This window comes from Melospiza georgiana, chromosome 11 (genome assembly GCF_028018845.1).
Source record: "Melospiza georgiana isolate bMelGeo1 chromosome 11, bMelGeo1.pri, whole genome shotgun sequence".
Taxonomy (NCBI): Eukaryota; Metazoa; Chordata; class Aves; order Passeriformes; family Passerellidae; genus Melospiza; species Melospiza georgiana.
Window position 1 is genome coordinate 17,381,735 of NC_080440.1, and position 26,439 is coordinate 17,408,173.

At 44.0% G+C, this 26,439-nt stretch overlaps 2 protein-coding genes across 2 annotated transcripts in view; one reads left to right on the plus strand and one right to left on the minus strand.

Annotated features, from left to right (window-relative positions):
- Nucleotides 1-14,491, plus strand: part of IPPK (inositol-pentakisphosphate 2-kinase) — a 30,226-nt gene extending 15,735 nt beyond the window's left edge. The window contains exons 3-13 of the mRNA XM_058031946.1: nt 1,348-1,443; nt 2,141-2,207; nt 3,668-3,789; nt 4,142-4,231; nt 5,548-5,606; nt 5,949-6,021; nt 7,137-7,416; nt 8,628-8,778; nt 9,844-9,946; nt 10,429-10,508; nt 11,493-14,491. Coding sequence (XP_057887929.1) covers nt 1,348-1,443; nt 2,141-2,207; nt 3,668-3,789; nt 4,142-4,231; nt 5,548-5,606; nt 5,949-6,021; nt 7,137-7,416; nt 8,628-8,778; nt 9,844-9,946; nt 10,429-10,508; nt 11,493-11,718 — 1,347 coding nt within the window. The 3' untranslated portion in view covers nt 11,719-14,491. The remainder of the gene's footprint in view (nt 1-1,347; nt 1,444-2,140; nt 2,208-3,667; nt 3,790-4,141; nt 4,232-5,547; nt 5,607-5,948; nt 6,022-7,136; nt 7,417-8,627; nt 8,779-9,843; nt 9,947-10,428; nt 10,509-11,492) is intronic.
- Nucleotides 14,370-26,439, minus strand: part of CENPP (centromere protein P) — a 113,904-nt gene continuing 101,834 nt past the window's right edge. Inside the window, exons 7-9 of the mRNA XM_058031950.1 lie at nt 16,629-16,708; nt 14,948-15,039; nt 14,370-14,733 (exon numbers count right to left, since the gene is read on the minus strand). Coding sequence (XP_057887933.1) covers nt 14,612-14,733; nt 14,948-15,039; nt 16,629-16,708 — 294 coding nt within the window. The 3' untranslated portion in view covers nt 14,370-14,611. The remainder of the gene's footprint in view (nt 14,734-14,947; nt 15,040-16,628; nt 16,709-26,439) is intronic.

The following is a 26,439-nucleotide window of genomic DNA, read 5'->3' on the forward strand; positions in this document are numbered from 1 at the left end:
GTTTTTGATGTTAAAAGGTGATGCCCAAGTAGCCTGTTAGTTGTTTTTTGTTTCATTTAGGTATATCAAATATACTTGCTCTTAAAAGACATCTTAAGCTTGACTTATAATTTTATGGTTGTATTGATCTTTTCAATTGGTGAGTCTCTCCATGTAGTGAAAGTGACAGCAGTACATTTTAATGAGATGTTTATTTCTCAGTCTGAGAGTCTGTGTGTCTGTGTTAACCCCAACCAAACACAAACCTGGGGTGCTGTGTACGTCAGCAAACCAGGCCAGAACCATCTGTGAATGGGAATGAGCTGAGATTTCTGTTCCTGATGGGATGATGTCATGTTCCCTCTCACCACCCAGGGTTTGTGTAGGTTAAGGAAGGGACTGTTGTCATTTGTGATTAGTGCTGGATGTGGTCTTTCCTCCTTTCTCTAGGCTATGTCAGTGTCTGGGTGTTGTCCTCTAGTATTTTATTTCCTCTTACTCTGCTCTGTTTATATATTTTCCTCCTGCTCTCGTTTTTCCCCTTTGATTTGCTAACATGTACCCAAGTGTTGCACTTTCTTTTCCTCCACTTACTCTTATTGTGAGGTTTGAAGAGGGTTTGTGTGTGTGTTACAAAAGGACAGAGCAGCTTTGAGGTTCTCTGGTAACACTAAAATGCCCTGCAGAGAGGCAGAGTGTGCAGAGTGCAGGCAGTGGGATCCTGCTGCTGTGCAGCTCCTTTGCTGGGAGCGTGTCCAGGTCTCACTGTGCACTTGTCCCTGTCCTGCTTCCAGTTCTCATGAGTTTCCTTTCTGGCTTTTGGCATCTTGTGTCACAGAAAACCTTTCCTTATGAAATTACAGAAAATCACAGTAGGGTAAGATTTTTCCCTGTGTGGGGCAGGATTTGGGACAGATGGAGAGTTCTGTACCTGTTCATGCCAAGGGCTGGGATATGGCTCAGTCTTTGCAGCTGTTCTCTTCCCAATCTCCAGGATGTGTTTTGTAACACTCCAAGCCTCTTTGCTCTGCAGCTTTGGGCAGCTGGAGTTCTCTGAGCTCTTTTGAGAATAATGGTCAGAGTAGGTGTTGAGCAGTCTCCCCTTCTTCCATCTTTGTCACTTTCTCTCCCCTTTGTCTCCTGAAGCAGAATCATCTTCTGTGACCATTTTTCTGTGTGTCCCAGCCCTGAGGTGGCAGTAGGGACACAAATTCAGCACCTTTGATGTGTCTGTTTGACTTCAGTGTGCACTGACCTGCCAAGCCCAGCAATGCAGTTCTTTGTTGAATCACTGACCAGGATGTGTGTGTGTTCTGGAGGGTTTTTATTGTTATTTTGGAGTTCAGTCACTGCATTTGTGTCTTCCAGACTCCAGAGGAAATACTACAGCATCTGCAAAACATCGTGGACTTTGGAAAACATGTGATGAAGCAGTTCTTTGGGGAGAACTATGTTCACCATGGGGTAAATTATTTGTTTTTAAATAAATGGCTTAGGCATTGTAAACCCTGAAGTGTTTGGGGGAACACAGAGTGCCAGTGAAAGGAACTAACAGGGTTTGCACACACACAGGAAGCATTTGGATGCAAACAGGAACCTGCTCTGTGCTGAGGTGATTGGATTGTACTCAGGGCTTTGGCTGAGGAGAAGTGTGGTCATTGCTCTGCTCTGCAAGAGGGGTGTGTGTGTGAGAGATTTTTAACTGCAAAACAGGGAGAGAAACCTGGTTCATCTAAATTGTTGAGGTTTCTGTGCAGTCAGAGATCACCATTTCCCTTGCTCTGTTCTTCAGGGCAGCCAGATCTTGTTCACTGAACACCAGATCAGTGAAAAAGTTACAGCTGCACCTGGAACTGAGTTACACATGGTTGGGATGTGACACATGGGACTTCTCCACTTGTGGAAAGGACAAAGTGCTGCAGGTTCCTCCTCACACATCAAACTTGCACTGAAAATGCTCTTTGCCATGCATTTATTGAAATCAGTGCTTGGGTTTTATAGAGCAGCAGGTGTTCACAGACAGTGAATCAGAGGGAAAGCTGCTGACTGCACACTTCAGTGTGCTCTGTGTAACCCACTGAACTTTGCTGCTCCATTTCAAGATTCCCAAACTGGGTATTAATTTTTGCATTAAAATGTTTACTTTTTTGTTCCCCAATAGGAAATTATTCAACTGCCTTTAGACTTTGTAAGGCAGCTCTGTTTGAAAATCCAGCCAGAGAGGCCAGGTAAGTGCCAGGGGTGGGATTAGAAAGGGGCTTCCTCAAGCTGTAAAACATTTTCCTTTGTTCTAAAGTAAAAAAAGCATCACACTACTGAATATAAGGAAACTTTTTTTAATATTCAGACAATGATAAGTTGAAAATTTGTTGTGGAAAAAATGGATTCTGTTCTGGAGTGAAAAGTAGTCTGTGATAGCTCTAAAATAGGCAAAGAGATTGGCCCTGTGGTGTCTTATGTTCCCAAAAGTTCCTGAGAATGGCCAGAAACTCCTGCTTTAGCAGAACTCCTTGAAGATAAATACAGTTTTAAATCAAAGTACTGTAGTCAAGTGCTTCGATGCCTTTAATCCAGGAAAAAAAAAGGAATTAATTTACATATCGTGAGCACAGGTCCACAGTGCCAGGAACCAGTGAGGAAAGTAAATAGTGTCTAATAAAAGTTAAAGAACCAATGAGACTGTGGTGGAAGGGAATGATGGAATTTAGTTTTATTTTTCCAAGTTAACCTTTGTGTGCCCACAGCTGCTGGGGATTGCAGTGTGCTTGTGGGGAAGTGTCCAGGTGCTTCACAGCAATGAATTTCACTGTCCATTTTTAGCAAGGATTTTTTTTTGAAACCTCAAGGATTTTTTTTTCAATGTTACTCTTCACATAAGCCTGTGTAACATACAAAAGAGCTTCTCTAATACTTCAGATTCCTGTGCCTTTCTGATTTGGCAAGTGGCTTTCAGCTGTGAAGGTGTGAAGGATGTACTTTTGCTTAAATTTAGAAAAAGAAAACAAACCTCAACATTTGGTTGGAGACAGAAGGCTTCTTGCTCATCCTGGTGAAGCAGTATGGCATGACAGGCTGGTGCCTGAGGCTTTGGTTTCTCAGATTTATTTTTTCTATTGCAGTATATTTTTCATTTTTCTTACAGTGGAAACTGTAGCAGGAATGTGTGTTCTGTGTGTCTGTTTAGTAACAGGTACTTGGAAATCTGGGGCTGTGTGCTCTGGTTAACTTTGAGCTACAACCTCACAGACCTTTCTGTGTCCCAAGGGATGCACATGGAGAGAGATTATTCAGAGGATTTTTATGCAGAATACCTCTTGTGTTTCTGATATTCCTGCCAGTTCTCAGATCCTTTTGACTCAGCTGAGGGTTGGTAGGTCATGCATAGTAAGCAAAGGGGAGATCACATCTTGGGATAAATACATGAATGAGTCACTTCACCTGTTGTTGGCCAATCCATTTCCTTGCTGTTTCAGACCTCACCTTTGCTGGGCTGAGCTGGCAGCTGGCCATTACCAGCAGCTCTTGGGACAGTTTTGAGGGAACTGAAACCGGGGTTGATAATGGGGCGGGCAACTTTGTGCAAATGCATAATTGGCTGCAGCTGCTGAACCCGCGTCCTGTCCTTCCCCGCTCGTTCCCACGGCCCTGTGGCTGATGTCCCTGTGGTGTTTGTCCCCTGCTGTGGCAGAGTGTCGCTGTGACAAGGACATGGACACGCTCAGCGGTTACGCCATGTGCCTTCCCAACCTGACGCGGCTGCAGCCCTTCCGCTTCGCCGAGCACCGGCCCATCCTGTGCATCGAGATCAAGGTGTGCGGGGCGGCCCGGCCGGGTTCGTGTTCGTGTTCGTGTTCCTGCCCCGCGGGAGGGTGCGGGAGGGCGGAGCTCCCGCTTCACCGGCACCCACGGGAGGGAACAGCTCCCTCTCTCTGCCAATTCCCGTCCCTTGAAACCTGGGAAATTCCCAGGTGTTACATACAGGCTTTTCTGTGGGCCACAGCAGTTTGGCGTGTCGTTATTTTAAAAAATAATTCCGCTTTTAAATGCTGGAATTTTTTATAATTTTAAAACATTTTCCTTTAACTGGAAAGATTTGCATATTGCCTTTATATTTCTATAGAGACATTTGTATTTACAATCCTGTTTTGTTTGTTTGTTTTAGCCAAAGTGTGGCTTCATTCCCTTTTCCAGCCATGTTTCACAGGAGATAAAGCACAAGGTGTGTCGTTACTGTATGCATCAGCATCTAAAGGTAATTATTAAGTCACCCTGCTTCCCTTTGGCTGTACTGTGCTCTATTTGCTGTTCCAGGCTTGCTTTCCTGTTAAAACTTGCTCAAATCTCTGATATGACTAAAGCTGGTAGGAGGATACACAGCTGAGTTGCTGGGTGTGAATTTATTTAGTGAGAGATGGAACAAGTTCTGTGGGAAGCTGGAAGCAAACAAATACAATCTCAGCCTTTGGGGACTATGAACGCTGGGATTGGGTCAGCTGTGATGTGGAACTTCCTTCCCAGCTCAGCTCCCCAAGTGCATTCTGTGACTGAGAACAAACAGCACGGAACAGGCACAGAGTTGGTGGAGCTGTGCCTGCTGGGACTCTGGAATGGAGTGACTGTGGCTCCCTGGGATTTAATGTGACCCTTTCTCTTTTGTTGTTAGGAAGGGTGAAAGTTTGACAAGAAAGTCTCACAGATATGGATGCTTGCAGAAAGATTTTTAAATGTAGAGTCTGATGAAGGAATAGAGATGGAAGCAAGTTTTGATATAGCAGAAAAGAATTGCTGAGCCAGTCTTACTGGATAACCAAGGAGGCAAAGGGTGTGTTGGTTGGAAGGGGATTTTATGGCTTAGAGCAAAGGATAAACCCACCTCAAACAAGAAGATGTTTTTACCAAGCAGGACAGCACAGGCAAATAAGTCAGCAAAGCTGCAAGTAGAAAAAAGGTCTCAGAATTTTCCACTGCAAGGAAACTGAAAAACAACTTCTAGCTTAAACTGTAATGTACTGACTTTTAGTGATTGGAGAATAGTGACATGAATATGGTAATTATAGTAGTTACGTTAGGCTAGAGATAAAAGTTAAGGTATAGATTGGTTCTGCTGTATGAAGATGCTCAGCAAAGAAAAGTGTGAAATGCACTGTAACCAAAACCAAAGGGTCTCCAGGCCTGGCTGCAGCTGGAGCTGACAGCTGTGGGCACAGCTCTGTCACCCACAGCCCTGGACTGCTGTAACCTCTTGGATGGAATAAACTGCATTTTGGACACAATAAACTGCATTTTGGATACAATAAACTGCATTTTGGATACAATAAACTGCATTTTGGAGAGCCTCTGGGTCCCACATCTCTCATTCAGGCTCTTACACCTTGTGAATGCAGTTTGAGTGACTTGAGTTAAAAATGACTGGGAAGCACCCACAGTGGTCCTGAGTTTTGTGTTCAAAGTGGTTTAAATGTCCTGACCTCTGAAGGCAGGATGTCAGTGGCACAGAGCTGGCTGTTAAAATGGGGGGCAGCTGTTCCAGGCAGGGAGGGTAACAGCAGTGCTCTGGCTTTCCCACAGGTAGCCAATGGAAAATGGAAACGACCAAGTAAATATTGCCCGTTGGATCTCTTCTCAGGGTAAGGATTCTGTAATTTTGCCCCCCTCCCCCCCAGAAAAAATCTGCATTACAGATTTCTTGCTTGGATTACTTTGCCTTTCACTGAGGTGTTATGGGTGATCAATGCTGGCCTGTCTGGACCTTTACAGTGATTATATAATCTGCTGTTTCCCCCTTACATCCATCTCAGCAATCAGAGCTGCCTTTTGCAGCATAACATTTCACCCAAGAGCTGTTTAGTGTACTCAGATCTGAAGTTCACTTTGCCTTTGCCATGAGTAATTTGTTCAGTGCATGTGCTCATGCCAGGTATGAACATCCAAAGGCTGTGATGAAACATTCTTGGCTTTGTTTTCCCTAGAAATAAACAAAGAATGCACTTTGCTTTGAAGAGCTTATTACAGGAGGCACAGAACAACCTGAAAATATTTAAGGTAAAGTTAAATGTTCTCTGCTTGCTTTTTTTGCCTTGGATTTTAAACAATTTGACTTGAGCATCTCAGCAGTCAAGATCTTCTTACAAACCTGCCTAGTCAGACCATCACTGTTGGACCCCATCAAGAGAAGGAAATGGGGAAGTTCTTAGATTTCAGATGAGGACAGAAAATTAATAATAACCCAGAATTCATAGACTCAGAATATGGGATTGTCCAAGTCCAGCTCCTGGCCCTGCACAGACACTCCAACAATCCCACCCTGTGCCTGAGAGCATTTTCCAAATGCTCCTGAAGCTCTGGCAGCCTTGGGGTGGTGACCATTCCCTGGGGAATGAATTAGTGGGAAGGAATCACTGAGGAGCAATTAACAGAAAGGACTCTTAAGGTGACCAAAGTTTTAAAACTTTATGTACTGCTTCAGGAAGAAGGAAATGGAGAGCTTGGCATGCTGTTGCAAATACTTTGTTGTAGATTCCTGTTAGAGCACTGATGCAGACCTCACTGAGGAAGGAAAAAGTGGCATTCCATGACAGTCACATAGGAAAAATATGAAGCAGTAACTGATGATTTGTGGAGATTTTCAGATTAATTCTAGGAAACAAGATTACTTCAATTTATTTCCAATATTAAATCAACTATTTGAATTACTTAAACTTCTATGATCTGCCCTCTTTTTGTACTACTATCATACCTTTTCTGTCCCCTTTCACAGCCTTCCCTTTGCTGGTCTGGCCTGGTAAAAAAGGGTGTTTGACACGGTACTTCTTCACTGCTGACATTATTCAGAAAGAAGTGATAGGAAAATGTGCCAAGGATCATTCCCCTGTATTGTTCTGATTCCTCACAGGCCATTGAGTTGGGAAGGTAGCACTTGATTTAAACAGTTTTGGTTTTCATTCAGGGGTTGTTACTGCAGGCTCAGATTAGACTTAAGAGGAGATTGAGATCCCAAATCTTTAGGAGATTGGGAATGTTGTGTGTCTATGTGCAGATTATTAAGGTAATAACACTTTCCTATGCTTAAAATACTAGACCTGCTGCTCTGAATAGCTCAGTATGAATAACATGACTTCCTGATGTGCCTAAAAAGCTTCTTTTTCTCCTTGTTGCAGAATGGGGAGCTAATTTATGGCTGTAAGGATGACCAGGACTGTGTGTGTGACTGGAATGACCTTGCTCGTCACCTCAAGCCTTTCTTTTTCCCGTGCAATGGGCTGGCCAGCGGCCCCCAGTGCACCAGGACCGTGGTGAAGGAGCTGATCCACGTCATCACCATGGCCCTGCTGAGCAGCACCGACTCCTGCAGGGCAGGGGACATGAAAACAGTTCCCATCTCACAGGGGAGGAGCTACTGTGAAGCAAGTGCTTTTAATAAGGAGCTAGTAAGGAATGGTAAGGGATAGTGGTGTAAAAACTGTCCATCATTTACTGTTGGCGGAATCCCAGCGTGGTGAGGGCTGGAAGGGAACTGCACAGGCCACCCAGTCCAGCCCCTGCCATGGGCAGGAACACTTCCCACCAGAGCAGCTTTCTCAGAGCCCTGCCTGATGGAACAGTTCAGATCTTTGTCTCTTGGTTATCAATACTGATATGAGAATGGAAACAGGGGAGTTCTGGTGGCATTTAAAAAAAGAGTTCTGAGCTGCGTAGCTGCCAGATAATTGTTGTTAAAATAATGTGACATTGTAGTGAACACTTACAGCACTGTATCTAATAATATCTAACAAATAAATAAAAATAAATTCAGGAGGTGGTACAGCAAAAAGAAAGAAAACAGCAGTTTGAGCTGATAACAATCATAGGTATTCCAAATGAGTGAGGAATTTTCATGTTGTATGTGATGAAGTTGGGCTGCTTTGGCTGGTTTATTACAACTCCTGTACTTTGCCTTTCTCTGCTGCTCCTGTCAACCCTCACCAGGGCACAGCTCATGTTCTTTTCTTCAGCTGCTCTTCTCCTGGTGAAGAGAGGTCTGAATACCAGAGGGAAGAGGAATGGGAAGTGAGAGCAGGAAAATTGTTAATTATGTTAATTCCTCAGTGCATAAATTCTGTAAAGCTCTAATTATTCAAGATGCTGCCAGTTGTCCTAATTATACAAACAGCACATTTCTTTCTCTGCTTTTGAGGAAGACCTTTTTCACTGCCCATGGTTTGTTGTAGTGCTGGAGGAGGAACTGTCCTAGAGAAATTACAGCAAATACAATTCATTACACTGTATAGAAAAGACCCCAGAGCTGAAATGCTGAATTACTGTCAGCACTTGATACTGCTCAAAGTGCACTTGTGGTGGCTTCAAGCTCAGATGAGAAATTTCTCTTGTGGACTCAGAATGAGTAGATTGCAGTGGATGTGGGGGTGTTTTGGTGTTTGTTTTTTTAGGTAGTTTGTAGAGTTTCAGGTGTTTTCACTCCCAGATGAGCTGTGTAAATGTGCAGGTCAGCAGCTGCACCTTGCCCTTTTGCTTGGTAACTGAAGTGTTTTGAGGTTTCCCCCTACCTGTGACTGGACAAAAAGGTATTTAGACTTTTAAACAAGCACATGTAATGGCAAATTGAAGTTAAGGCTTGTGTCTGCCTTATTTTAAAATGCATTTTCTTCTAGGTAAACATAAGTTGGAAAGCTCTGGTTTACCGAGGGGTTGTCTCCTTTATAAAACCCTTCAGGCTCAGATGCTTGACATGCTGGATATTGAAGGACTCTATCCTTTGTACAGTAGAGTTGAGCAGTACTTGGAGGAATTTCCTGAGGAGAGGTAAGACTTGGTGGCTTTTCTTTGCAGTCCTGAGTGACCAGGGCTGCAGGCAGGATTGGCTCTGTGCACACTCTGTTCTGCTGTACCTTCCCTCATGGCACTGCATGTTCTGAATTTCTCCCTGAACTTGCAGCTCATGTTGGCCACTTTGACCTGAATTTTAAAGTAATGATTTTGGAAAGTTCACAACAGGCTGAGAGAGGAGAACACTCTCTCAGTACTGGGGGTTTTGTATTTGCAGAAAGGTGCAGAGGAAGGGGTGGTTTTTCCTGTCCCCAGTATCTGCAGAGCTGGGAGAGTCTGCAGGGATGATGATGTTCTGAATGATGAATGCAAGCTGCTGTGGTTTTTTCTCAAATAAGGCTTATTAGTGTAATTATAATTGCAGCAAGCAGCCTCCACTGGGCTGCTGTTCCTCTCCTGTGCTCACACGAGGGCACTCTGGCTTCACTCAGGAGCTGCTGCTGCTTGTGCAGAGCACTGGGAAATGAGTTCCTGGCTCTGTGGGGTTTGTGTGGGACAGACTGCCCTGGGAGGGTTCAGCTGTTCAAAGGGGGAAAAAAGGGGGAGCCCAGGACACCCCCATTAGCACATGGTGTTGGAGCAGGGCCCTGTCAGATATGCCTCTGCCCCCAGTTTATACTTCTTACATACAAAATAATATACATATAAAAATAGATATCAATATATTATATATTTCTCATATATGTATTTTCAGCAAGGCTTCTGGAGCTCCTGCAGACTGCTACAAATTTTGAAACTTACCCATTTTTTTTGCCAAAACCCCATAATTTTGCAGTGGCAGAGATGGCAGTGGATTAAGAATGATTCATGTTTCTAAAACCCCACACTACCCAGATCCTAAGCAGCAGCAAATCTTGAGTGATTTGAGAATAGCAGGGACTGTTGTGATGTTGGCTGGCAGTGGGTTAAATCTTGGATATGTTTATCAGTGTCCTTGTTGGGCTGCTCTAATCTGAGTGTCTGGGCTGCTGAGGAAAGCTCACACTGAAAACCAGCACATCATTTTGGCTGTCTGTAAATCTTCTTTTAACATTTATTTAGAAGTACATTGCAGATAGATGGACCTTACAATGAGGCGTTCTATGAGAAGCTGCTGGACCTTTCCCTGGAAGATGATGGGACAGTGGCATTTGCATTAACAAAGGTACTTCTCAACTTCTGACATTTTTTGGTCTGTCATTGTTAATTATTCAGTCTCACTGAAAGGGCTGGATGATGGCTGGAGGCAGCACTGCTGGTTTGTTGGGGTCTGTGCAGTTAAAGTGCTTCATTGCAGTTAAAGGGTTCATCTTTACAGCAGAAGCAGTTAAAAACAAGCTTGTAGCACCAGTTCTTGAGAGAAAAATAAAACTGTTTATTTACTTTTTAAACTGAGGAAGCATTTGCAGGAACTGGTGCTGCTTGGCCTTTAGGAGCATGATCTGCAGGAAATAAACCTGACTGTTATACAGGATGCTGCAAAAGCACCTGCTCCTGCCAACCTTCTGTTCCAGAGAGAATTTCCTGCTCTTAAAGTGCCAACATACCCAGTCAGGGAGTGCAGTGCTGCTTTTTGTAAGGAACAGGATGCTTTACTCAGGAAAACAGCAATCTGAGAGAAAATGTGTGTTATGTTCTGTTGTACAGGTGCAGCAGTACAGAATAGCAATGACTGCTAAGGACTGCTCCATCATGATTGCCCTTTCCCCCTGCTTGCAAGATGAATGGTAAGAGCTGCCTGTACCTGCTTTGGAATGGCTCCAGTTGTTCAGAAATTGGGATGTTTGTACTGCTCAGGCAATTCAATCACTTTAGAAAAGTGTGGGATGTGTGTGGGGGGTGGTTTGTCCAAATATTTGGCTGTGAGCATTTTACTATAGTTCTGATTTAAGACATTTAGGACCAGTGTCTCTTTCTAAAGAGTTTTAAGTTGATCAAAAAGATCAAAAGTTTTATATTTATTCCCTTCTTAAACTTTGAATTGACTGTTCATAGTAGCTCTGGATGGTTTTTACTAGGTACAGTTTTTCTGCCTTGGTGCTCTCATAGGAGAGATTTTTCAAGCTGAGTTGCCTTTAATGGCCTAGTTAGAATAAAACCAAAGCAATAATCAAGAGGTGACAGCTTTGGCTGTCAGGCAGGAGGCTTTGCCACAATATTGTCCCTTTTGGTTTGTGTCAGCACAAATCTGTTCTTCTGCAGGGGGCTTTGCTTCAGCAGAGCCCTTTTATTTTTAGAGAATGCTGTTTTCTGCATTTGTCCTGCAGTTCTCCAGAGCAGTGTTAGTGATGGACATGACTTGTGCAATGGCTGACTTCAGAACTCCTCCATCCCTCAGCATGCTTGGACAGCACACTGAATGTTTTATTACCTTGAGCCTCAGTAGGAGTTGCAGTCCCTTTTCTGCTTTTGCTGTTAATGAGGCTGTTGCTTTGCATGCACCACCTAGAAACAGCTTAGATTTGCTAAATACAGTAAATGAGAGCAATGTTTGCCTTCAGCTGTGTGGGAGCTGAAAGGAAAATGAAGAGGTGCCAGCAAGGTCCATCAGGACTGGTAAAGCTGGAGTTTCCTAAGGCCTACATTAGCTGCAGTTTATTTTCTTGGGCTCCCACAAAAGTTCTAAGATAAACATTAGAGTCACTTCTGTAAAGGGACACATAAATTACAAGTACTGGTTTCAGTGACTCAGATGTGGTTTTATTTTCCAGCTCTGAGCAAAGACCTGTGGTACTGACATCCAAATCCAGATTCACCTTCTCTGTTTCTGTGCTGGACCTGGACCTGAAGCCCTATGAAAGCATCCCCCACCAGTACAAACTCGATGGAGAAATAGTCAATTATTACCTGAAAAATGTACAGGCCAAAGAGGACCCAGTTATGTCCAACCTCTTCAAGGAGAATGAAGACTGCACATTAGTTCTCCATAAAGTGTAACCGTTCCCTTAAGGTTATTTTTATTCAAACACATGAGAAAGTGAAAGATTATTGGAATACAGTTATGGTGATTTTTTTTCCCCTTTTCTGTTGTGTTCAGTGCATTTTTCAGCTGTGAATGTTTTTGCTTTATGAAATGATTTCTAATGGGTAATGCCTTCTCAGAGAGCTGGGATAGCACTAAGCCACATGTTTGCTAGATAACCTTAATGAATGTATTTAATGTGACAGAACAGGTAATGTGCCATACCTTGGAACTAGAGGACAGATCAAATTAATATGGAAAGTCTACTTCCTTAGAATTGAAAGAGCACAGAATGAAAGGTTTCCTCAAGTATTGCACTAACATAGAAAGCCTAATTACTAACAAGAGAATTACCTTGGACCCTGTGCTTTGAGTGTCCCTCATCCCCACTAAAGGAGGGAATGCTCTGGCACAGCCTGTACAACACTTCAGCATTAATCCACTGGAAATGCAACCATGCAGAGGCTGCTCTGGAACTGCCCTGGCACTGCAGAACATTTCAGTACTAATGCATGCACTAGGAACACCAGGCTGCCTCCAGGAGCTGTGATCACCTTGTATCGACCTAAAGCTTCTGAAACAAAGTGCAAAGGGTTAAGGTAAGCAACCTTGAGTTTTACATGATAGTTGGGCTTAACTCACCTGCCATGCTGGTTTTTATTGTCTCTATACATGATATGCTGCTATTGGAGGTGAAACCACAGCTTGCTCTTGCCTGATTTAAACTGAGCTCTAAGAAGAATATGTTCTGAGTTTTACAGGTCATTTCAGGTCCTTCAGATTGTGTCAAACATTGGCACTATTACACTGATGCCCCACACACTGCCTAGCCTGAGCAGCTGCTTTCAGGCTCCTTTGCTGGAATGACACAGGAAAAAGGTGACAGAACCCCATTTTCTTCCCTGCAGTGGGTCAGCCTTGTGCCAGTGCTGCAGATGAGCAGTGCTCTGTGCAGCTCAAGGCTGGGGAGCTGCTGCAGCAAAGCCATCCTTGGGGCAGATCCTGAGCTGGAACTGAAGGGTAGGTCCAAACCTGAGGCTGCAATGATAAAATCTGCAGCTCTGTTTCCCTCAAGGGTCACAGCCCCAGTGAACAGCTCTGACCTGGATACACCCTGTGCTCACCAGCAATGGTGTTCAGGGTCCTAAAAACAGATTTATATTGGGATCCAACTGTAACCTTTGAATTGTTCCGCTTTACCTGAAATTCAAAAATAGGACCCCTGGACCTTGGCACAACTCAAGAAAGAAAAGTGAAACACAGAGCCACCACTGTCCCTGTGCCAGAGAGCTGAGCTGGCAGTGCTGGCACCCAGTGCCAGGAGCCCTTCTGGGGCAGGGCCTGAGCTGTGAGACTCCAACAGTGCAATGGGCAGGAATAACCCCTTCTTCCCAAAGAAAACCTGGAGGAGGAGAGCTCCTTACAAATCCAGAAACCCTCCAGCTATTAGAAAGAGGAGGAAGGAAGGACCCTGCACAGCTGGGAAGTTTCCAGGTTTTTATGCTGTAACTTTACACACAATTCATATGCAAACAGCAGTGTCTGTGCTGAGCAAACAGTTTCATTTTCAGGCCAGGAGGAGGGAGCTAAAGATGAACTGAAGGTTACACAAAACTGGCTCAACCAGTTCCATGGCAGTGGAGAAGTAGGAAGGAATTTTGCCTGAGTACTGGATTCCAAACTTGAAATGAGCCTGCCTTATCTGACATGATAGAGCTGCAATTCATCAAAGCCCCATCTCTGGTGTTGATCTGGTCTGTCAGTTCCTCCTAACCTACCAGAACAGTGGGACACCATTTCAGTGATCAAATAGTGGATGATTACATTTATGGGATTAGAAACACACTGTTGCTTTAGTTCAGAGTTCACCTCTTTCCCCATTGCTGCATGGGGTGGGTGGTTGTGCTCCAGCAGCTCTGGCCTTGGAAAGGAGGGCCTGGAGCTGCTGGGTTGGGCTCTTGTTCCAGGAACTGTTCCTCCCCACCTGAGAAGTTCCTGACTTCAGTCCCATCACTCTGGCTGGGTGCAGTGCTAGTGCAGAGCAGGAACTCCTGCAAACACTGAGAGTTCCCAGATGGGCTCATGGCACATCTGATGGAAGTGAAGGGAGAGGCAAGGCATTTGTCTCATCTGTTTTATTTCTTCAGGGGTGAATGTGTGAGAGGTGATGCTTTGGTAATGTGTTGTCAGGATTTCCTCCTGCAATCAGAGATGCAAAGGAAGGGCTGCAGGGAGCAAGGGGTGACTGGCTCACCTGTTCCCAGGGCTGGCATGGGCCCCTCTGGGTTAGATTGATGCTGTCTCAACACACATTGTGGAACAAAGTTACTTCATACAGTTACCTTCGGGTTTTTTAGCACTGTATGTCTTTGAAACCTTCAAGTTGTCTTCTTCCACCCTAATTTAATGAGAAAGCTGTTTAACTCTTTGTTCTAGGAGTCTCTTACTGTTCTTTTGTCATTTTAAAATCACTGTACTTTTACAGAGCTGTGAAATGAATTGGATTTTTATGGACTTGATTTTGACAGTGCATGATCTTTTAACAATTTCCAGGTATCTAGAAAATGTTAAGAAGATAAACCACTCTGGTACATTAATGATTCAGAAAGATAAATTTATAATGAAATCACTCTGTACATGTAACTATTTTATTTGGCATTTTTGTATTTAAATGGCTGTATTTATTTTCATGTCATGACAATTTATATATAACGTGCCATAATTGTACAGATAGCATGTTTTATGAGTATGGTTTCTAAATGGAAAATAACTTAATGTTTATATTCAATAAAATTACAGACCGTGTAACACAATATCTTAATTAAAACTACTTTTGAAATTGCTACCTGGTGTAAGCAGTGCTGGCCTTCACTGTCCTGAGCCCAGCACTTGGATCAGGTTCTCCAGGGCCGCCTCGATGCCGAAGAGCCGGAGCGCGCTGCGGAAGCTGCTGGGGACGCTCTCCACGCTCCTCATCCTCTGCTCCAGCACTGCAGGACAAACACAGCACGGCAGGTTATGGCAGCAGGGGGTGAAGCAGGAGCCTGCAGGCAGACAGCCTTTGTGAGCCCCTGGAGATTGCACAGGAGGTGAGCTGTGCTGAATTGGGGTGGGTTTGTGGGGCTGGGCTCTGGGAGCTGGAGTTCCATGGCCAAAACCAGGGCCAGGCAGTTCAGGAACAGTCCCTGAAGTGATTTGGATTACCTTGCTCTGGTACTTTGGGCAGCAGGTCCAGGACAGGTGTAGTGGTCCCTTCTTCATCAAGATGGATCTTCCAGACGATCACCAGTTCAAACCTGTAGCAGGTGCACAGCAAAGGCAGCTCAGGTTAAAGCTGCTGCTTTGAGGCTCCTTCAAAGCCAAAAGTACAGCAGTCAAGAGGCTCAACCTCGTGCTCTGCAACAAAATCCACCTCACATAATGCCACAAACCATCTCTGGATTTGGGAAGCAGCAACACATCAATCCAATGACAAGGAAAGGCTCTGGCTACATCCGGATGTGCACAGGGCAGTAAAAGTGAGAGGAAAGCAAAAGAGAGAGAGCACTGAGTGTCCCCTGGCTCTACCTCTCATGTAATATCTGCACTCAGGATCAGGTGCTGAGAACAGGAAACTTGATTCAGAAGTGCTGGCATAAATGGTGATGTGCTGGGTTTGGAATAAGGGCTACCCTGCTACTCATGGCCTTGTTAGACTGATGGCAGGTAGAATCTGTCCAAGGCCTACACTGCCTTCCTGCAGTTCTTTGCTTAAAAAAGAAAGCTGGACAACATCATTCCTTCTCCAGGAATAGTGCTGGTTGTGCAAGGCCAGCCACGATTCCCAGCTGTCACAGTGGGATGGGATCCCTGCACCATCCTGAGGGAACAGCGAGGCAGGAGCTGAGTCCAGAACAGCACCCAGAGCAGAGCTGCTGCTTTGCAGCTCCTTTGTTCCCTCCAACCCTCACCTCCCTCACTGGAGGAAAGGCTTTCCCAATCCAAAGCTGTCTGCACGCTGAGTCACTGTGAGGAGCAAGGTCCCTTTCTCAACCCATCATGATTCTAAGAGTTTCCTTCCAATGTGATTTGTCAGCCTTTTGCTACTTCATTTTTACAAATCCTTTGGGAATTTGTGCACAGCTTGTTCTGGGATTTTGCAAACAAATTTCTATGCCAGTCTGGTTTCTACCAAGCCACTGAAATGACTTTTATATTGCTGTGTTTCATGACTGTGGGTGAGAGGGAATGAGGATAATGGGACTGGCACCTGGCACCAGAGGAGAAAGTGTAAAATAAAGCAAGTTCTACCCTATGTGGGATAGTTTAAGAACAATTCATTCCTGCATCCCCAAGTTAAAGCATTTAGTTTTAAAGGGCAAGTTTGGCTGAATGAAGCAGCATCATCTCTTAGGGTTTGTTTGCTAATTCTACACACAAACAAAATGAAGGGAGCTGTGCCTTATTTCCATGTAAATGAAAGCATGTTAAAGCAAGGTGCAACAGGAGAAGGGAATGGTCTGATCCTGTCACAAAATACTTACTTTTCATGACACTGATAGTTAGACCATTTAACTGTAAGGATTTTTTTCCCCTGCTGAAAATCCCAAACGAACGTCTCTCATGGGGAGGCCAAATAAATCCCATGTACCTGGTAGGTAATAATTCCTTATCTAACTGATTTCCTTCTAAAACAATGGAAAAGTGGAGCCACAGCTGCTTTGCTTCCATTGCACAGTAAATGCCCTTTTCCTTCTGTTCTTTAAAGGCAGGACACCAAGGCAATGGTGAGGAGCTGGGCTTTGCTGGGATGGGATCCCTGCACCTCCTGCCACAGCACAAGGCTGCTGCCCTGCCTGTGCAATCCCTCGCCTGTGTAAATACAGAAATGCATTTATTGGCTTACCCAGGAACTTTGGGGTTCTTTAGAATTATAAAATCTCCCAGCAGTCCTTCTGGAAGGGTCACAATGTCAGGATACTTGGCCTGTGAACAAAAAAGTTCAATTGATTAATAAAAATCACAGCAGATAAGGTGGTTCCTACCCAGCCACAGTGGGTTACACTAAGTTAAGAGTAACAATATTCATTCTCTGAAATTCTGACCTGTTGGTTTCTTTCTTTTTTTTTTTAAAGATCCTTACATAAAACCCAGGAAATCTTGGAAAGAAAATTTTTATTTTAACTAAATTTGTTAATTGGATTTAATAACAGTTTATAATACATCATCATGTCACCCCCTGCCTCTGTGAGCGATGACAGGTTGCTGGTACACTCTGATTTGAGATGGACACTAAACTTTGAAAGAGTAATTGAGCCAATGAAATACCAAAATAACCAATGTTAGCAACAAATGGGACAACAGCAACATGATCAAACATAAAAGTACTGGCCCCTATTAAAATTCCATGTTTCTGGGAATTATTTTCAGTTACTACAATGTGCAAAGGTTGATGGTTGCTCCATCACTTTGTTAGTCCATCTCATGTGTTCCACATGTCTTGTGAAAGCCTCAGAAGTTCAGAGCTCTTTCAAAAGCACTCCCAGCTCTGCATGGGTGCTGCAGGTGCCAGGTTACCCAGAGAATGGGGCATGCCCAGACCCCCAGCACCAAGGAACAGCATCCTGCAGGGATTGCTGCTGGAAAAGGAAGCAGAATGGAGCCACAGACTGCAGGGCTGTGCTGCTTGTCCTGCCTCGTGTGCTGGACACAAAGCTGTGTTCCAAACCCTGCAGTTTATAAAGTGTGAAAAGTCTCAGCCTGAATCATTCCACAGAGCTCCCAGCACAAGCAGCAGCTCTTATGGAAAAGGAGCAGGAGAGCTCAGCTTGGAGCAGCACTGGAGAAAATGAGTTTGGTTTTATGGGATTACGCCTCATCTGGCAGAGCAAAATTGCTACCAGATGTGACCTTGCTCTGGTTTAGGAATTTCTGACAAACTGAAGGGGGCTGTGCAGGATGCCAAATGACATACAGCACATGGAATTTGCTCATTTTCATTTCTACCCAGGATCCAGTGCTGTATTGACTGTGGGGATAACAAGCATGATCTATGCTGGGAACACAGACACCGAAGGGAGGACACTGAGCAGGGCAGTTCCAGGGTCAGAAGTGTGGCTGATCAAGGGTCACTCATCCAGCACAGCAGGGATCCTCTTCCAGCTTTACTCCCTATGGAATTATGCCCATTTGATAACAAAAGTTTTCCAGGCTTTCCTCCTCAATAACCCAAGCCTGATTTCCACCATCAGCCTCTCCTTGCCTGGTGTCAGGGGCCTGGGAGGATCCAGGGATCCTTTAGCTCCAAGCTGTAGATACTGGAAATGCAGGATTAGCTTCTACCTGGGACTCATCCCTCATTGACAAGGGATCCTGAGTATCCCAGAGCTGAACACCGAGTCACACTTCACCCACCCACACCCAGACATTGGCAACCAGCACAGAAAACAGAGCAGAGGAACCAGATAAGAGCTACAATGGCCAAAACAAAATTAAATCCTTCCAGGGCTGTCTCAGGCGTTCCTGTGCAGCTGACACGTTCCCCCAAAGCTTGGGGGGGAATATTTATGTTCTATAGAGGCCAGAGGCAGCTCAAGGAAAGCCCAGTGCATGATTTTCTGTGGCAGAGCTTCCCTGTACCTGGGAGAGGGAGCTCAGTGAGTTCTGCACACAGCCAGGGCCGTTCTGTGCCTTCCCTTAGTGCCGGGGTTCTGGCAACCAACCTGAACGCTGTGAGAAGCCAATCCTGTGTGAAATTCACAGGATTTGGGATAAAATCCAGCTTTTCAGTGGGAAAGGTCATATTTGAGCTATCCACAAAACACACAAAAAGCCAAACCACAAATACCTAGATGCCTGTTTGCTGTAACCCAGCCCTGGCAGTGGTGAGGCAGCCCCAGATCCGTGCGAGGATCCCGCTGCCATTCCCACCTTCCACCAACACCCACGGGGGCAGGAGCAAAGCACCACACCCAGCACCAAGCAGCACCTCAAACACTGACAGCTCCAGGATGAACTCTGGGAAATGCAGTCACGCAATCTGCCTCCAACTCCACACAGAAAATACTGAGTACAGGCTCTGAATCCCAAAGTTAAAAATGTGGGGATCTGGCAGTGACTGCACAGCCAGGCACAGAGTGGGCATGGGCAGATCCCAAAATCCCTGGGTACCACATCACCACCTCTTCTCTGCTGAGCAACTTTCCAAGTTTTCCTTGAGGAAAAGAAAAGCTGAGCAATAAAACCAGAGTAACAGAATGAGCTGAGCCACTGAAAGGTCTCTTGGGAAAGTCAGGAGCTCCTGAGGGATCTCGTAAAGCAGGGAAAGAGATCCCATCAAGGACACAATAGCAGATGGGAAGGATCAGCTCAACTGCATCAAGCAAAACCTGACTTTCATCAAGAAATAGCTTTCCTCAGATGACTCTTAAATGTCAGCTTATGATCAAAACCAAAAGTCCAAGCTATTATTACTCCTAGACGGAAATTGCTTTTCCAGCTCCTCCAGGAGTCCAAGCAGGGAATCTTATGGGAACTTTTGTCTCAAACCACAAAGGGACCGTGCTGATGGAATGCACATCTTTGCCTTGCTCCCATGACAGATTTCACACACACACCAAGCCATCCCAGGGAATACAACTTGTAGCAGCTATTTCTCAACAACATACATTATTCTGCAGCTGCACCGCAATTTTCTGCACACAAAATCTCTGCTAAGGAAAATGTTATAAATGTGTTCAGCTTAAAAGCTGTAGCTACAAATACAAAGCAAAATTGGCAAGAGAGATGCCAGATAAAAGCAGATAAATTGCTTCTGTCCCACTTAGCAAGAAAACACACAACTGCTCCCAGCTGGACCAACAGCTCCCTTTTACTGGTAATTCTGAACTTGCTGTTCTGGCAGGAGGATGTATATAAAGAGTTATGGTACCAGAGTTCCTCTATAGAGAGAAGCAATTTCTAAACCTGCCCAGGAGGCTCTGACTGGGCTCTGATTTGGGTGATTTCTCTGTATGGTTTGCTCAGCTAAGGCCACGTTATCACCCACTGAAATCACACAAGGCTGGGAGCACCAAGACCTCAAATCCCAGCACAGCTATAGCGCCAGTAATTTTTGAATGAATTTCACTAAAGCAATAAAGGCACATTTAAAAAGTGGAAGTTTCTCACTTTGTGCAACTAAAGGAACTGTAACCAAGAACCCTTCAACTAAATTACACCCCATAGAAACATTGTATGGATTGGACTGGATTTACGAAGCTTCCCAACTCGTAATTAAGTCTCAGAATAAATACAGCTCCCCTCTTCCCATCTTGAGGGAAAGTTCCTCAAGCAAACCAGTCCTGCTGGTGATCCCTGAGCTGCCAACCACCCAAACCTCCGGCGCCAGCAGAACCAAAGGATGAGAGGGGCACGAGGGCAAAGTGGTTTTGTCCAAAATGATAAAGTGGTTTTGTCCCCGTGGCAGTCCCAGCCCACCCCCCAACCTCAGCCAGGCTCAGCCCTCTGCTTTTAAAACTAAAATCACAAGTGACACGACCAGCATGCAAGTGTCACTTTTTAGAAGAGGGAAGGAGAATTTTGGGAGCAGATTTGAGGGCCTATTAGAAAGTCTGACAATGGCAAGTAGTGACAGCGCACAGGGAATTGCTTCCCCCTGCCAGATGCAGGGACAGATGGGGCATTGGGAAGGATTAATTCCCTGTGAGGGAGGGAGCCCCTGGCACAGGGTGCCCAGAGCAACCGTGGATCCCTGGCAGTGCCCAAGGCCAGGCTGGATGGGGTTGGAGCACCCTGGGACAGAGGGATGAGAGGATCTTTAAAGGTCCCTTCCAACCCCAGCCATCCTGGGATTCTATACATGACAGTCTGAATGCCACCCTGGACAGGGCAAATCTTTGCAAACATTGACCAGAATCTCTCCCAGGCTCAGGACATGCCTGGTTCCCTCCTGCAGCACAGGCACAGCTGGTTGGTTACTGGGATAAAAACTGCTCTGCACCCCCCTGGTTCAGACCTGCCGAGATCTGTGATTTGGGTCCTTGATCCCTTTGCCAAGATTCAGTTTTGCAGCTCCCTCCTGTAGATCAGCCCTGCACAGGTACCTGAAAGCACTGACCAGCAGCCCCAAATCTAGGGTGCTAAAACACAAACAAATCTACGTCCCCGCAGGGACTGGAGGATTTTCTCAAAATCTCAGAGGTTCTGATGTGAAAATAAAACATTGCTCAGTTCTGTTTCAGTCTCTATGCAATACTGCATAGGGAAATGGAAGATATCAGCAATTAGGAATCAATCAGATAACCCACATAACCAATAACACATCTGAAATTATACCATTACCAAGCACACAACACTGAACTGTCATTTCAGAGTCTGCAACAGCTGATAAACCTTTAAACAACAGAAAATTGGAGAAATCATGTCACACTAGGGCCTGTGCTCACTGCCAGTGAAATCCTTCTACTTTATCTTTCCTTTCCTTTCCTTTCCTTTCCTTTCCTTTCCTTTCCTTTCCTTTCCTTTCCTTTCCTTTCCTTTCCTTTCCTTTCCTTTCCTTTCCTTTCCTTTCCTTTCCTTTCCTTTCCTTTCCTTTCCTTTCCTTTCCTTTCCTTTCCTTTCCTTTCCTTTCCTTTCCTTTCCTTTCCTTTCCTTTCCTTTCCTTCCTCTCTTTTTTGGCCCCTGCTCTATTTCCATTGCCATTTATTTTCCTCCTTCCATATTTCCATAACATTATTATTTTTCGTGCTTGACTCCCCTGAGTTTACATGATTCAGTTTGTCACTATGCTCACAATGTGACCAATAATTTTCCATAATTTTTGTATTTTTCCTAATTGGATCTAGGCTGTAGGTCTACAGAAGAGCCAACCCAGCATAACCAAGGCCTGAGTACACAAAATTCTGTGTCTCATTTCCTTTCAATATCACTTTGTCATATGGCAACCATGTGTTTATCTGCAACTTAATTACAGCAGACTGGGAATAAATTAAAATACATACTGGAGGTTTATTTTTGTGAGGAAAAATAGAATTAAATGAACATGAAACCTCAGGAAGAACAGGAAGGGGTAGATAATAAACAGAGAACACAGAGGCTGCAGATGCTTTTTTTTCCACTTTTTTTCTTGCTGGGCAAGAGACAAATCTTCTCTCCAGTATTTCTCTTTAAAATTGTTCACTAGTTTATGAATGTTTTAAGCCCTACATTTTCCAGCTTAAAATTCTTGGGTTTTTTAGGTATTTTGTTTAAATTTTAAAATACACTGAGCTGGCAGTGGAGGCAGGGCCTGGCCCAGCTCCAAGCCCAGGGCACAGGAACTCCTTGGGATGCTGTGGGAGGGCACTGACCCTGCCCCAGGACATTTATTTTGGGGGAAATACCCAGAAAACCAGCAGAGCTCAGCAGTTCTGTTCTCCCTCCACAACTTCACTGACATATCAGTTTTCATTCTGTTTTCATTCTGTTTATTTTGAGTCCCCTGCCCTCCCTCTGCAGTTAGGTATAATTAAATATTTTTGATGATAAACTTCATGAACAGCACCATTTGGAAGTAGCAGAGATGTCAAATTTAGCAAGAGATGATGAGCAGCCAAGGACAATACAGAGATGAAAAATTATGGAAGGAAAAAAGATGTCATATTGCAGAGCAGCATGAAGCATCAACAATTTGTGAAGAAAGAATTCTGAGCCAAATTTTCAATAATCTGAAGGAAGTAGACTGCAGGAAAGGCATTTTTAGGAGACAAATTAAGCCAAGTTTGTGTTTTCTTCCATTACAACAGAAGCAAGATACCTCACAGATCTTTATTTTTTTTCTGTATAAAAGTTGCTGCAAGATTCCCTGTAAGCCTTTTTGATGTTTCAATAAAAGGATCCAGAACTGCATGAAGCAACTTGGATTTGAAATACCACACAAAAGTTGATTATCAAATGTGGCCCAACTTGCTTTTGTAGTTTACATTATCAAGCTCACCCAGACAGCACAATTTAAACATCAGCTAAATAAAAGCATCTGAATTTAGTTAATGACTTGGCTCTAACACTGTGTTAGTTTTTTCCCAAGTAGGCAGATTAATTTAAAAAATAAACCATAGGATATAATGAAGAACATCTAGTTCATCTAAATTAGCTCAAGGTTAGACATTTACTTTTAAAAAAGTGTGATTAAAGGAAGTTTTTAAACAAGGTACTCAGCTTATGTTCATCATTTACTGTTGTGATTTTTTAATCTTTCTTGAAGGTATCAAGAGTTATTTGTTTCTGTGTGGGCAAATTTATCTTACCTGGTAAAGAGAGATACGTCCACAGACCCACCTGGAACATCCAAAATACCATTTTCATTTCTCACCAGGAGCTCTAAACTGGTTGAGAGGTCAGTCTATCACTCAGAGCAAACTGTCCCACAGCAGAGGGGATTTGGCCAAAGTCTGCCTGTGCTGTCCTGTGGGTGTTAAGGAGCAGCCCTGCCCTGCCCTGCCCACAGGAGGAACCTGGGCTGGCACAACACAACCCAAACCCCTGTGGGACTGGCACTCCAGGAACGCTGAGCTCCAGCTGCAGCTCCACCTGGATTTGCTCTCAGTGAGGAACAGCAGAGTCCACAGCACAGCTCCTCCTGAATGTGCACAACAATCACCCACCAGCTCCAGAAAATCAGATTTTCCTTTAACTTACACAGCTCTGTCCATGTGCATCCTCCTTTCACAAACACCTCTGCAGTATTTCTGTTATTCTTCCTGAGCTTTACAAAAAGGTTTAAGACCTGCATTAGGTAAAAAGTGAAGCTTTACCTATAAATCTATATTTCCTATAAAACACATACTGCAGACACACTGAAATCCTTCCCACAAGACATCCAACCTCTTTTAATGGTTCTACAAAGCATTACATTTTGGACAGACTCCACAGAAATTTACCACCCAGTAGCTTTCATTTGTCTGGTTATTTACAATTCTCAGCTGCTTATGTGGAAATAAATATCAGCATGCAGTGCTGAAGTGCCTGTTGCTATCAACAAGGGCAGGAACGGGTCCAGCTGAAAAGCCCTTGCAAGCTTTGAACCCCCTGAATTCTTTTCATGTCATACCCAAACACAGCCCTTCAGATCTGGCTGTCAACAACACTTTTCAGATTTCCAAACACATCCTTAGCACAAACAAGAGGGACGCAAGAAATATTCTTGAGAACACACAAACATCTGCAAGAAGAGATCCACCAATTTATAATTATTGTATGTGTGTGAGGGTAAAGTTGTCAATCCACTGCTGAATAACAGGCTTGCAAAATTGGTCATCTATCCTCAAACTTTGATCTACTCAATCAATTCCATAAGAAAGCCACAAAACCTCCCCAAAAAACCAAAACAGAAGCAAAAATAAGGAATACTGAAAACCTGTAGCACTGTATGTGTGCAAACTTTGTTATACTTTTGACCAAATCTCTCACCACAAATTAGAGATTTGGTCAAAATTATAACAAAGTCTGCACACATACAGTGCTACAGGTTTTCAGTGTTCCTTATTTTGACTCAAGTATTTGTGTAGAAACGAATTTAGGGCAGGGAGAATTCTTTAGTGTGTCCAGAAGGAGAAATCAGAGGCAGCTGCCAGGCAAAAACATCTCCTTATGCTCCACCTTATTTGGTTTATAAAGGCCAAGGCTGCACTGCCCAGGAATGTTGTGTGATGCATGTGGATAAATATTTGTTTCATTGCTTAGGTACTGCAACAACACAAAGAACACTCACTGACAATACCAGTGCAGCTGCCAGTGCATTTCATTCACTCTCAATGCAAACTTCAGGCATTTCATAATTTGAATTTCAATTGCTGGCCTTGCAGAAACATTTCAAAACTGTTGGTAACAATATGTTTTGTTCTGGTAGAGGCCCAGTTGAAAGGAAAGCTGTTAATATTAAAACTTTCTCTTTTTCCTTCTTCAGTTTCCCAAGCAATCAGTTCAGGTCTCCTGTGTTTTTACAGCTCGAAGGAAGTGACCCAAACATTCCTGTGTGCAAACGTGGTGAATGTTTCAAGTTTTCCTTGTGTACAAAGCAGGAGCTTGGTCCTAGAAACTGAGGAATGATGGCTGCTGCAGCCTGGATCCTGGAGCACCAACCTTTCCCAGCCTTTCACACAGACTGATCCGAGGAAGGAGCCCTCAACCCTCTCGAGTAAAAACAGTTCAAGAAGAAGGAAATTAAAGCAACAGATAGAAGGAAGATTTCCATTCCCAGAATTTAAACATGAAGCTACCCCCAGCTCATGTAAAAAACAAGGCTGTAACACTCAGTCTCCATTCCCAAAGCCAGGCCCAGTCCCAGAGCAGGAACTAAAAGGAATATCCAGACAATCCCATGGAAAACTCGAGAAGAAAGGCAAGCACCACAACGTTTAAAATGGAGTTCTGGATTACTTCAATCTTCATTTTTCCACTGTAGAAAGACCTCTGGATGACTCTTCCCAAACACACTGAGCTCTAACATCTGAGGCCTCCAGCATATTCTTCACCTTTGGCTTTTCCTTTTCCCCCCTCGCTGTTTTGGACTCAGCTCCTGCATTAACATTTCTTGCAGCTGCCCCTGCCAGTGCAGAAGTAGCACTGTCTAGACTATGCACATATTTGTGCCTCCTAAAACCTCTTAAAATAATTCCAATTGTAGCTGCACAGCTCCTAAACCTCCAAAATCACATTTCTGATCTCTAGCATATCCCTATGAATTCAGAGTTATTGTCTAACTGTTCAATCCTTATTAACTCACAGGATCTTTCCTGCTAATTCCCATGAGACAAAAATACCATAACATTCAGTTCCCCAAGTACTTGCTGGGAATGGACCTCATAAAATGTCCCAGCTCACTGAAACAAAATCAGTTTATTCCACCTTGGACAATTCACATTGTGTAATAGAAGCAAAGGCCATGAAATACAGAAAAAATAGCAAATAAATAATAGAAAAGTATAATATCCAGGGCTGGGACTCACAGGGATCATTGATATCAAAGCCTGTGCAAGCATTTCCACAGGGATAGTCCAACAGGGAAGCTGGGATTGTCTTGGCAGAACAGGAATTACAAGGGAACCCAGCTGTGCCCCCAGCCCCAAACTTCTCCTCATCCTGTATCACAAAAACAAAACTCAGTGTTTCAGAAATAACTCCACTTGTTCTCCAGCCATTTGATGATTCCCCCAGTTCCCAAAGGAAAGGGAACACGCAGCATTTAATGTGAAGAACAGAGAGAAATCATAATAAAAATGATTGGCAAAGTCTGTCTGATCCTGGGAAAAAACCAAACCACACCAATGTTCTCCTTCAACAAGACATGTTTATAAACCATACCCAGAGCCATTCAGAGAAACAGAACATGCTCAGAGGTCTTTTTTGTTTGTTTTTAACATTTCCCTCCTGGAAGATGACACAGGGGAACTGTGCTGGAGTGTCAGGAGACACACAACTCCTGTTTGTTTGGAGTGGCCAAAGTTTGGCCACGAATGGCCATCAGACCATAAAGAAAACATAATTAATCACTTAATGGGTGTTTTCAACTTGCAGTCAATTCTGAATTTTGTGCACTCTGGAATTATAAATCTCCAGAAAGGTGATAATCAGAAATACCAATATGGTATTAATAGTTACATTCAAAAATTAGATATCTGTACAGACGCATACACAAATGTATTCTGCCATTCTGTCCCTCCAGACTCTCACTGCAGAAC